Raw genomic sequence first — 13687 nt, forward strand, 5'->3', positions numbered from 1 at the left:
TTGAAGCTCCTGGGCCCCAATGCAAAACCTGTAACAGGGCCCCAACTATAATGCTTTATTCATAGTACTGGGCTCTCTAGATGGAGAAGAGAGGTTTTATGGGCCCCCTAAAGCTCCTGGGCCCGGGTACAACCGCATCCCCTGCATCCCCTATAGTTACGCCAGTGCTTTTAAGAGATAAAGGATCAAGAAAAAGTCCCGACGAGCTTTCCTGCTCTAGGCAACATGCTCTTTACCTATCCTACATTTTCTGTGAACATCCCGATGACTTTCTGGTCCTCTGATGGGGTATACATATCCCAAAGAGTTGGTTACACCTAATATGCTTTACTTGCAATGTAACTAGTTCAGTCTCAGGAAATGGAATATTATTCTCACACATCTTCTAAGAGATTGACTGAGCTGTGATGGATGGCAGATAGTATCCCTATGGAGACAGGAGGCATTCAAACAGCAATTCTAGATACTGTTACAAAGACCTCATGTTTTTTTCATGAAGCATGACATGACTTTTTAAAAGAGTCCTTCAATGTATATATCTATGTTTATATCTTAATAAATGACCATTTACAGATGTGGTTGTGACGTTATGTTGGTTTACGGAAATGTAGCACTCACGTTAACGTGTTTTTAGACCACCTTAGGGGGAAATTGGGAAATGCGAAAAATAAAAAAGCACAATGAAATTCAAGAAAATGCATCGGTGACTATAAATTAAAATTGGAAGCCAACATTGAAACAATATAATGCCAGGTGTTAACGCTCTTTATGATGCTGCTTTCTTTAAAGAACATAAGAACCTTGATACATTTTATGACCAAACTTGCAAAGAGAATCTATTTTAAATGTTCTGTGCAGCTCGGCCATAAATTACAGCCTAACAAGACCTAACGTTTCACAGCCCATTGAAAACCTACGTGTTCTAGAAAGCATGGTCCTATTTCACTGAGATGTGGCTCCTCATTATTGTACTGCTTCTCGAGATCTCTGACAAAGCCCATCTGGAACCGGTAGATGTCCTCAATGTTCCCGAAGATGACCTTCAACTGCTCATCACTGAACATGTCTCTCCGCTTCCTGCACTGCTTTAAATAACCCTGCCGGGGAGAGAAAAAAAAAATCACACACTAGGGTTAAAAAGAGATGCAGCACAACAAAATCATCAAGATTGATGAGTTTATTAAGAAGATAAGTCATGCATTGTAAGAAAAAGAATCTAAAAAGTGGATGCACTTCCATAAATGACAATACTTTACCGGACCCATAATCTGAAGTAACCTTGCAAATCATCTTTAAGTTAAAGGGCAATCCAGTAATTTTTTTTTTTATACATTCATTCATTTTGTAGCTCCCCCCCCCCCCCCACCAGTATTTAGTGAGCTACTGTTACCTTGATTAGTCACTACTTTCTGTTTGAATGAGACAATAGATATAAAAAAAATCCTGCGCTCGTAGGATAGCCTGTATTCAATAAGACTCATCCAATGATAGTCCCAACACTTACTTTGGAGGAGGGGTATTTGTGGAACTCAGAAGCCCCCTCCTAATGATGGTATATCAGATGAATGTAAATGGTGTAAGCACGATCCGTTAATCTGTATATAGATGAAGTAAACTTCCTTTATTGGACAGGCAAAAATATGGCAACGTGTTTCTGTGCATAATCGTACCTTTCTTAAGCCACACATCAACCAGTATAATACATAATGTTGATATATCGCTTGAGAAAGGTGCGTTTATGCACAGAAACGCGTTGCCATATTTTTGTCTGTCCAATAAAGGAAGTTTACTTCATCTATATACAGATTAACGGATCGTGCTTACACCATTTACGTTTATCTGATATACCATTACTAGGAGGGGGCTTCTGTGTTCAACATATCCCCCTCCTCCAAAGTAAGTGTTGGGACTATCCTGTTTATACGGCTATGAATGGATGAATTTTATTGAATATAGGCTACCCTACGAGCGCAGGATTTTATATCTTTTGTTTTATTCCTTATTTATGTGCTGAGGGGGAGCCTCACTGGAGAGGTCCCTGTTTATCCATGCAGCGCTCCTCTTTTACAAGTGGATGTCATTGACATAGTATACAGCCCACCAGTACTCCCTCAAGATCACAAATGAGGCACCTGGAGACCCCCATTGGGTCCAGGTATCCACACCAGGTGAGTCCCGACTGAAAAACTCCTGAGGCGCTTTCCTGTGATTTTACATTTACTTTCTGTTTGAGACTCCTGGCCTCTTTCCCCTATGATGATCATGTGATCTCAATTCTTACCAGCCCAGATCTACTTGGGGTTGTATGTTCAGCTCCTAATCAGTTTCACTATCTGAGTGATGCTGTTGTAAGATTCCTAGCAGAGAAACTGCTAGTTACTAAAGATGATCACACAGCTCCTGTCACACAAGTATAATAGAGGAGGTCACAGCTCATCCTCCTAACAGTATACTTATGGTCTGTAGTCTATTTATGTAAATATAGAAACTAATGATAATTAAACTGTCCCCCAGCAGGGTGGTATAGCCTTTAACTAATGCTGTGCTGATGTACCATGGGATAGATTTTAAAGTGAAAGTAAAAAATCTCACTCTCAAGATTGGCAAGACAAAGCATCAGACAGGGGGCTGCATTGCATGCAAGTGGCTGCAATACACAGAGGAGACCTCCAAAGTGTGACAGGCGATTAGTTGAGGAGAGTAGGGATGGAAAAATTTGTTTTTGTTAGAGTGGCCCTTTAAAAAGGCCCAGTCAATTTTTTTGACATGAGTTTTGGTAAATACTTAAACACATGACCGGTTCCATTGGCGATCATGTGTTCTTTCTTCCGGCGGTGCGGAGAGTCGTCCGCACCTGCAGTGCAGCCGTCTTCTTTGTGCAGTAACACGGGCGCATCAGCGCCCAGATGCGCCCGTGTGACTGAGCCCTGAAATAAATATTATGCTGAAAGGTTTGTACATTGTTGCAACTAATTCTTTTAAATTGCTCCAACGCATCTAAAATGAAAAACAAAGCAAACTTTGCCAAATCTCGTTAAAAATATCCTTTGATTTTGTGTCTACAGCACCCATGCAAAAATTTGCATCTCCATGGTAACAAACTGCAATATAGTAAACCACAAAACACTATACCTTCCCAGCAGCGCCAAATTAATACCATGATTTAGCACAAAATACCTCCCCAACAGCCCCAAATATACACTACAGTGCAGCACAAAATACTTCCTAGCCGTACCAAATAAATACCATAGTACAGCACAAGATACCTCCCCAGCTCCAAGTATGACCTGACCAAAGCTAAGGATATGCTGAGAGTTGTAGTTTGACAAGTTAGAATGCTGCTGACTTTACATGTGATCACAATACTGATATGACACTGATATGATCAGAGACACAGTAGACACTGAGTGACTCAATGGTGATAACCTCTGATTTGACTTCTTTCTTTTCTTCTCCATATGGTCCAGATACTCATGACTTTTCCAGCTAACTCTAGTCTCAGCAGAATTTGCGGCCAAGACATTTTTGTCTCCTCTGAAAATAATAGTGCCACATAACATGTCACCTGAAAATAGCGCTACTCACTATGCCCCTAAAATAAATTACAACAGAAGCCATGTCTCCTGAAATGAATTAAAACAGACATTGTGCCCTCTGAAATGAATTACAACAAACACTGTGCCCTGTGGAATGAATTACAACTGATACCGTGCCCCCTGAAATAATTGAAACAGATGCCATGCACCGAAAATGTGGTACAACAGATACTTTGCCCTCTGAAATAAATTACAACACGCCCCATGCCATGCAATACCCGATGCAATCACACATTATTACAGCAGCGATTATACTCCTGCAGTGATCATTCCTCATTCACAGCTGGGGACTCTGTACAGTTATGAGACACACAGGGGTTGGGATCCTCATAGCCTCCACACCTACTGACTGCAAAGCCCAGGACTCACTCGGCTAGTCAGCATCAGTAGGCCAGGCAATGTTGCAGTCTGTTCTTACTCTTCCACTGCAACCCTCAGGATAAGAACTCAGGAAGGAGGAACTTGAGCTGCTTGTGCCATGGAGGATCTGCAGTCAGTAAAGGGCCAGGGTGCAGTGCAGCCCATGAGGAACCCGCCTGGATGGACAGATAGCCAACCAAGGCCTGGAAGTGGGTATGCGTGCAAGATCTGACTACTCAAGGTTTATTTGTAGTCTGTTGTCATGGAGATATATAGGTTTGCCTAGGAACTGTAATTGCAGCATTAGAAAATAAGTTTTAAAGGTGGACACCTACTTTTAGGATGAAGCTAATAATATACCCCCACTATATCATATGTGAAGTAATTGTGAATAATAGTAGTAGACACTTTTAGTAGCAGAAATTTTACTCTAAAATGGCCCTAACCAACTTTATTTAAATGGGATAAAATGCTGTACTGACTTCCATTATCCTTTTATTCATCGGTATGGAGTCAAATGCAAGAAACTAAAAACCCATGAATTTCATGCCTTTACAAACTTTTTTTCAGAGTTTTTTTTTTATACAGACATACTTTTTTAAAAAAGTCCTGCTTTTAGCTATAGAGAAGTCTATGAAAGTATGAGTGAAGATTAAATGACCTACCTGCAGCACGCTGAATTTTAAGGGAAGCACGATGGACCCAAAAAATTCACCAAAAGTGAGAAAAAATATCACAAAAAGTGCACAGTTAGTAGTGCTTTTCTTAACTCCCTATTGATCTACAGCTGCTATTTGGCCACAACATTTTTTTTGCAGAAAAAAAAAAAATTGTAAAAAAAACAAAAACAAAAATAAAACAGCAATAATGTTAAACTAATAATGATGCATTGTACAAGTTTTGACCCCAATAGACCAATAATATAGTGAAGCTTCCCATCCTGTGGCAGCTGTTGTAAAATTACCACTCCCAGAATGGCATACTGCACTTTTGCAGTGATTTCCGATTTTTATTTCTTTTTTATCTTTTTCTTTTTCATTAACTACAACTGAAACTTTGCTGGAAACTGTGTTCAAAAAATGCAAAAAAATTATGAAAACATACAGACAGGAAAGGTTTTTTCTCTGAAACCGTATGATAGTCCAATGCAGAACAACATCAAAATTAACCTATAATCCATAGGAAAGAGGAGTGTGTACTAAATACTAGAGTTGAGTGAATCGAAACAGAAGAACCTGGTTCCAGGTTGAACTTTAATAAAAGTTTGGTTTGATGAGAACCTGAACCTCAGGTGGTTCCGTCTTTGCCAAACCCACTAAATGAAGAAGAAAAGGATGAAAAAGAGGAAGAATGACAAAGAAGGAAAAATAAGAAAGTAAAAATCTTTTTCCTTCTTTTTCGTTTAACCTTTTCCCCTCTTTTTTATGTTTTCTTCTCTCTTTTTTATTAACTTTGCCTGAAAGACAGCTCAAAAATACTTAGCTATTAGAGATGAGCGAGTATACTCGCTAAGGCACATTACTCGAGCGAGTAGTGCCTTAGCCGAGTATCTCCCCGCTCGTCTCTAAAGATTCGGGGGCCGGCGGGGGGCGCGGAGGAACGGAGGGGAGATCTCCCTCGCCCGCTCCTCCCCGCTCCCCGCCGCAACTCACCTGTCACCCGCGCCCGCCCCCGAATCTTTAGAGACGAGAGGGGAGATACTCGGCTAAGACACTACTCGCTCGAGTAATGTGCCTTAGCGAGTATACTCTCTCATCTTTTTTAGATACCCTTCTAGATGACCCAAGAGTGTTATACAGGGCTTTTTTTTTCTCTTAGTCAGTGTTATACACATGTTTTAGGGGTATTGGTGAAGTTTTGATTCTGTTTGAACTAATTTGGAGCAAATCATACTTTTTGCCGAAATGCAACGAACCAGCAGAATTGAACATTTCTAAAGTCCGTCCATCACTACTAAATACCGTTAGACGGTGTCCAATGACACATGGAAGCTATGGTGTGTCCATAATAATAAGCAACTAGTTGAGACCTCTGCTCCATTTTTAATCTGAGAGATCCAGCTCTTGAAAGCCTTAGGTACACAGTTGTCAAGATGAATTGAGTCTAAGTATCACAAAGAATGAGGTTCCATTTTTTAATGCCCCGAAGATATTAGCTGGCGACCTTGGATGGCTGCTCTGACCTCCGCAGTATTTTGTAATTATGCTGGCTGTTACCCTACATGTTCATATGCCAATATTGAATGAGCTGTTCACCAGGGAATCCCAACAGTTGAAATTACAGGCAAAGACAGGTCAGAGAATGATGGGACATTGCATAGCTTTCCAGAGACTTGGCTTATACCTTCTTTAGGCAGTCACAGGCTTACAAACCAATATCTTTCGTAAGGTCACTACTAAATGGCCAAAACGTAATATAATTATTATAAGAGGTTAAACTTTATAAACCAAGACCGTAGAGTTAAAAACCTTTTCCAGCACTAAATTCCTTAACCCCTTCAAAACCAAGCCTGTTTATGCCTTACTGACTATGCCAAATTTTAGAAATCTGGCATTTGTTACTTTAACATTAAATAACTCTGTAAAGGTTTTACACATCACGTAATCCTAACATTGCTTTTTTGTCACGTTGTAATTTATTTAAGTGGTAAAAGCAGGCTAATACGGATTGCGTATATTTATTAAAAATGCCACATTTTTACAGAATGTTTTATTTAAAGTGCAGTATGTCAAATATGTTATATACACATTGTACATTTTTTAAATCAGATATATATTTTCACTTATCGTATATACTTGGGTATAAACCGACCCAAGTAAAAGCTGGGCACCTAATTTTACCACAAAAAACTGGGAAAATTAGCTGCCTCGAGTATAAGCCTAGCTAGACTAGGTAAAAAAAAACAAAAACGCTATAGTCACCTTGCAGCCGGCGTCACTGTACCCCACGCGATGGTTTCCCCGGCGGTGTGGCAAGCTGCTCTGTAATCCTCCCGGCTGTGATTGGCTGGCACTCGATCCAATCACAGCACCTCCTTGCTGACGGCGGGGGAATTCAAAGCCCCGTTTAGCAGTGAAAGATGACAGTGGGGAGGATTACAGAGCAGCTTGCCGCATCGCCAGCTGCCAGCTGCAAGGTGAGTATTGCGTTTTGTGTTTTTTTTAATCTAGTCTTGTCTAGGTCACTTGATTATAAGCCGAGGGGGGCTTTTTCAGCATAAAAAATGTGCTGAAAAATTCGGCTTATACTTGAATATATACGGTAATTATATAATTTTGGAAGCACATCTAAAAATGTCATACATTTCTGAGCCATTTAGAAGACTTGCTAATTTAACACTATTTTTTAAAATGTTGATATATATTGTTTTTAATTTTCATTGAGATATTTAATTTATAATGTTTTATGTATATACCGTATAAGGCGACGGGGCATATAAGACGCCCCCCCCCAACTGTCAACTTATACGCCGGGAATACGGTGTGGAAAAAAAAAAGCAGTACTCACCTCCCGCGGCGTTCTGTGGCGCTGATGCAGGCTATCGCTCCCTCCTCCTCGCCGACAGAGCATTGCTTTCTGGATGCGAGGCTTGAAATCCCCACCTCCAGAAAGCTAATGCTGTGATTGGCTAAATCAGGCAGCATCAGTCAATGAAAGCTGGCGCTGCATAAGCCAATCACAGCCATTCAATGAAATCATTGAATGGCTGTGATTGGCTAACTCAGGCAGCATGAGCCAATGAAAGCGGGGAGGAGGGAGTGACAGCCATCAGCAGCGCCACAAAACGCCGTGAGAGGTGAGTACTGTTTTTGTTTTTCCGGACAACTGTATACCCGGCGTATAAGACGACCCCCGACTGCAGAGCAGATTTTTCGGGGTTAAAAGGTCGTCTTATACGCCAGAATATACGGTACTGTACATGGTTTTGGTGATTAACTGATGTAATAACTAATGGGTTCAGAGTTTTCACTGCAAAAAATCCACATAAAATTCCACTGATGCAGATTTTTATGCAGATTTTAAGGTGGATTCGCAAGTGACTTCACCCCTACATTTGAATGGCAAAAACAGCTGCGTATATGCGTCAAAATGCGTACCAAACGGATTCACACCAAAATCCGTAGCACTAAGTCCACTACATGAGAAAGTACTGTTAAAATGTTATTTATTTCTAGATAAATTGTTAAAAAATAACCCTATACTATACAGTCACCTATAGTAAGTAAACAGTATAGGTGATTGTAACAGAAGGGGTTGATGTGTGGAAGGGGATAATCTGAGGTTAATGTGTTCTGTTTTACACACTGTTTTCCTTATCTTTTCTCCAATCTCACACTGACATGAGAGCTGAGGAGAGACAAAGAGACACCCATACAGTATTTAAATGCCCGGAAAGTTTGCAGTATACAAACTTTCCTGGCTGTCAGTGATGACATCATTGGGACCAGAACCAATCAAGTCCCAATGATGTTACCCAAACAAACAGCTAATGACTGCCTGATTTAGTTTCAGAAATAGAGAAAGGAGAAGTGAAAGTAACCAGAAGGCATTCCTATATGTGCTGCTAGCCTCCATTAACCATTGGTTACATCCTCACCAGTCTGAAGCTAAAGACAGTTGTACTGATTGGACTGTACATTGAATAAAAGTTGTTTCCAAGCATGCGCCCTGCTCCTGATCACTTACCAGCTCTTCAATTGGCACTCATTTAACAGTGCTTTCTTCTTGTGCTACTCACTGGTGGTTCAACGTTACATGGTCAATCCGGTGGATACCGACACTACCTTCCTCCTGGTAAGCCCACTGAAGAACCTGTCAGAGTCTTACCCTCCTACCAAGACTCTACAATCATGCACCTGATAATTGGCCCATGTACTGTAAAAGGATATCAAAGAACAAGCAGGGCAAAACCGAAAAACATGGAGGGAGCTCGCCTTTAGGGCTGCAGAGGGTCATGAACTACAAAAACGGCTAGCAACAACAACTGTAAAAGGATCAATAATTTGTCCATTACAGCTATAAGAATTATATACAATATAATGTTTTGAGGTGTTGTGTCTCCTTAAGGAGAGCCTCCAAAAAGTGTGTGGAGACACCTAGGGGGTGAATGGGTCAGGGAATGGTATAGCCTCTCCCCAAGGAGATGGCGCTGTAGAGGTATTTTTCCATCTTTCTTATTTGCATAAATTTCCCAGAGGAGCTAGCATGGCCTTATAAGTCTCCTTACTGATCTTTTAGGTGTCCCCACACCCCTTTCGGGTGCTCTCCTTGGGGAGAGACTATACCATCCCCTGACCCACTCACCCCCTAGGTGTCTCCACACACCTTAAGGTGTGACAGGACACCACTTCTGACCCCCATCATAGACCTCTCACAGACTAAGCTAGAAGCCTGCTGCATACTGATGAGGGGCAAGCACCCCGAAACAGTCTGTCTGTGCATGGTTTTCTGGCTTGGTTTCCTATTCCCGATCATTGATAAGACTTGTTATAAAGTTACTTTGATCTGAAGAAATGCTGCCATCCAATAGATGGCGCTGTAGAGGTATTTTTCCATATTTCCTATTTGCATGTTTTGAGATAAAATGTGTGGCTTTGAACATGACTACTTGATTTATTTAATTAAGAATTCTAATACAAATGGATACGATCCGGAAAAACAAAGACATAAGCATTGCAACGAAATGCTGGATAGTCAAAACCATCATCTACCCAATCACAACTTACAGCTGGGAAAGTTGGACACTGAAGAAAATAGAACAGAGTTAAATTGATGCCTTCAAACTTTGGTGCTGGAGGAAACTCCTATGGATTCCTTGGACAGTCAAGATCATGAACAAAACAGTCCTAGACAGCATCAAACCAAAGCTTTCATTGGAGGGCAAAATTACGAAACAGAGACTCTCATACTTTGGAGAGGGCTGAACCGTAATTGGCCCCGACTAAACGGATAAAGATAGATATGATAAAGCAGATCATCCTGTAGGGAGCAGTATACAGCAGTAGGCAGCTAATCAAAGTCAAGTAATATTTGCCACATGTCCACTTGGGGGTATATAAAACTCACAGATGTCCATTGCTAAACACAGAATGGGCCAAACTGCCCACCAAGAGCTATTCTATTAAAAGCTGTCTGCCGTGATTTTAGAATATATCTCTATAGGCGTTAGATGCCAACCAAAGGTAGATTTCTGTAAAAACTTGATCTGTGGTGTCAAATTTTTTCAGTCATTGTCAAGTACTGTGGTTCAAAAGTCAATCATGCCAAATCAGACTTCTGCATCCCAGTAGTAGAGGCCTAGACCCCGCTATGAATCCCAGCAAGGATTGATGGTCAATTTGTCTTTTTAACTTATGAGTCGGTCGTTCAAAATGACAACCTTCCCGGACCAACTATGGACAATAACTAATTTAGAAAATGGCCATCTGAAATCTGTAATGTATGACCAGCTGAAGTCTTAATTCTCCTGTTAAAAAAAACAATCTCTACTGGCAACTTTGCAAATTGCCATACGGTGTATCATTATTTATAGTACCTGCAGCAGCATCCGTACATCTTAGTAATGAGATACTACATATACGTTTTGTACATCATTACGTTATACCGTGTTTCCCCAAAAATAAGACAGTTTCTTATATTAATTTTTGTTCAAAAAGGTTTAACGTTTTTTACATGTATAGCTGCCTGGACACTATTTAAATTGACTTTTTAAATTAACTGTTAGCAGGGCTTAATTTTGGAGTTGGGCTTATATTTCAAGCATCCTCAAAAAGCCTGAAAAATCATTTTGCATCCTCAAAAATTCTGGAAAAATCATGCTAGGTCTTATTTTCATGCTAGGTCTTATTTTCAGGGAAACAGGGTAGGTAATAATATAAATGGGTCAGCAAAACTTAAAAATGATGTGCCAGAGCTTGAAAATTCTAAAAAAAAAAAAAAAAAGAAATGATCCATGTCTATGATTTGCCATTATTTTGCTTCTGGCGGATTTCCCTTCAGCAACATCATATTCAATCTGAGGGCGAGGCATGAGAGAACTGTATGCAACGCCTAAAACATAAAAAGTAGGAATACAATTACTCACATCATTAAATAAAATGAGCCATTATTTACATCATGCCCAAGGAAACAAGTCAATGATAATATGGTAGGACAACATTTCTACTTGCATTGCCATATACAGAGCTGTATCCAGGGGCTTGCATTGGGTTTACCCACCCCGAATTCGAAAAACAATGCTGTACAGCAATGATATCCCAAATGCAAAATAAATCTACTACTCTTAGCTGTGTTCACAGACAAGGGGTCTCGTATACCCATCAGTACAGTCAAAAAGTGGCAAGCTGCCATAGAGACCAATTACATCATCTCTACTATTGTTTCAATAGCTTAAGAAAAATAACATATCAACTTAGTGTGTAAGACTTAAAAAAGATATTTGTCAATCTAGTTCAACCTATTATCCCCCCCCCCCCCCCCCTAATAAATGTAACTGGAATCTGATTGGTTGCTGGTTGAGACTGCTCCACATTTTGGCAGCAATACGTTTTCAATGCCTACTATCATGCTACATTGCAATTGCTTAATTAACCAATGGACAGAGAATTGATGACAGGTCTATTGCACTGCCCTGATCCGTCACAAAAGAATAAGTTAATACAAGAAAACAGCGTAGAATAAAACGGCAAGGCTATCTGGAGAGTCAATGACCACTATCATTGGCCATCTGAAGTCACAGACTCTATTGACTTGACTCTAGAGACCCCCATACACATTAATGAAAAGTCATCTGGATTTTGATTTCCGCAAGACTGGATGACTGACAAATGTGTATATGAGCCTCCCACATTCCCCCGACAGATGATGTCAGGGAAAAGAAGGATGAAGCTCAACACCAGATCCTTTTGTTTCCCCTGGAGATAAGTCACTGTCAGAGCTGTCTGGCTGTGGCTTTCTCCACTGTCTACATGAAAAGCACATGAACACTTGACCGAACCGAGCATTCAAGTGTGCGGAGGAGCCAGGAGAAATTGCTGTCGGTGGAAAAAGCGTTCAGCCAACATCTATTGAAGATATACGGGTACCTAAAACCATCCCGCTCCTGCTAAAAAAGAGGGCTGTCCTATTGAGGAGAGTCTCGGGTAAATAAATCATGCAAATAACAAGACACATTACTATAAAATGACTGAATTGAAACAATTAAAGTCTATTTGTGAGTTACACTAAGCTACATTAAGTAGGCTAAAGTAAGTTTTTAGCGCTAATGTCCCTTTAAGAGAAAAAGAGATGTCATTAGCTGGGATAATATTCGTAGGACATATGAGACTTTTATAAAAACTGGCGTAATATCCAAACAACTGAACCCCTTTTTAAGGCCAAATTCACATGGGACAAAGTTAGGAGTGGATTTAAGGCAGGAAATGTAGAAATGAAAATGGAACTTTTTTATTATTCATGCCTTGTTTCGCCAAAGAAATAAGCATCAAAAGTATCCCTCCAGCTTAGATAAAAGGAAAGAAATGCAGTCAAATACTGAACCAAACTGTCCTCTGTGAAAGAGAACGGTCCAGAATAATCATCATGCAAACAACCAAGAATATCAATTTATATTCATCTGTCTCAGTCTTCACCCAATGGATCCTCCAATGGAATGGGCCCAGGTTCTGGCATAATAATTAGCCCTAACAGAAGACAACCTGATTTGAAGCTAATCTCCATCCGATGATCTGTATAGGTTGGTAGTAAGACTTCATAATTTATATCTCCATTGGAGCCATTATCTCAAAAGCCTCTATTTTGAACTGTGGTGTTGGAGGAAAATTCTGAGAGTGCCTTGGATCGCAAGAAGATCAAACTAGTCCATAATCCAGGAAATAAAGCCAGACTGCTCACTGGAGGGAATGATATCAAAGGCAAAACTGAAGTACTTTGGCCACATAATGAGAAGACAGGACACCTTGGAGAAGATGCTGATGTTGGGGAAAGTGGAAGGCAAAAAGAAGAGGGGCCGACTAAGGGCAAGATGGATGGATGATATCCTTCAGGTGATGAACTGGACCTTGGTGGAGTTGGGGGTGGCGACAGCCGACAGTAAGCTCTGGTGTGGGCTGGTCCATGAGGTCACGAAGAGTTGGAACTGACTGAAGGAATAAAGAACAACATTGGAGCCAAGACACGCTAGCCCAACATTCATCTGCTGGTTCCAAAAAAATTCTGTTGCACATCCGCATTGGAACCTCCGGTTGGAGGTTCCGTCACAGATCTGGCTCAAATTCCCAGAAGAAAAAAAGAGCTACATTCAGTGTTTTTTCTTCCGTCCAAAAGCCAGGCATCTGAGCGGAAACCTAATGGACCCCATTATAGTCAATGGTTCTGTATGGCGCTGTTCAGTTCCATCTGAGACGGAGCCATTCGGCCACGGGGATTGCCTTTTCCTGCTCCACAAATGGAGCAGGAGAGCAGAAGCCGGGCACAAATGTGAAACCACCCAAGGGCGTAACCATAGGGGATGCAGGGTCATGCAGTTGCACCCGGGCCCAGGAGCCTTAGGGGGCCCATAAGGCCTCTCATCTCCATACAGGGAGCCCAGTACTATGAATAAACCATTATAGTTGGGGGCCCTGTTACAGGATTTGCATTGGGGCCAAGAAGCTTGAAGTTACGCCTCTGAAACCACCCTAATATCTTGTCCCATTTTAACAATATATTTTAGTTTGGTTGTCAATTTTTTT

At 40.8% G+C, this 13687-nt stretch overlaps 1 protein-coding gene across 1 annotated transcript in view; it reads right to left on the reverse strand.

The window, feature by feature from the left end:
• LOC136580797 (uncharacterized) overlaps positions 1 to 13687 on the reverse strand; it is a 390741-nt gene that overhangs the window by 62547 nt on the left and 314507 nt on the right. Inside the window, exon 8 of the mRNA XM_066581655.1 lies at positions 918 to 1097. Within this exon, the coding sequence (XP_066437752.1) occupies positions 918 to 1097 (180 nt within the window). The remainder of the gene's footprint in view (positions 1 to 917; positions 1098 to 13687) is intronic.

This window comes from Eleutherodactylus coqui, chromosome 10, assembly GCF_035609145.1.
Source record: "Eleutherodactylus coqui strain aEleCoq1 chromosome 10, aEleCoq1.hap1, whole genome shotgun sequence".
Lineage (NCBI taxonomy): Eukaryota > Metazoa > Chordata > Amphibia > Anura > Eleutherodactylidae > Eleutherodactylus > Eleutherodactylus coqui.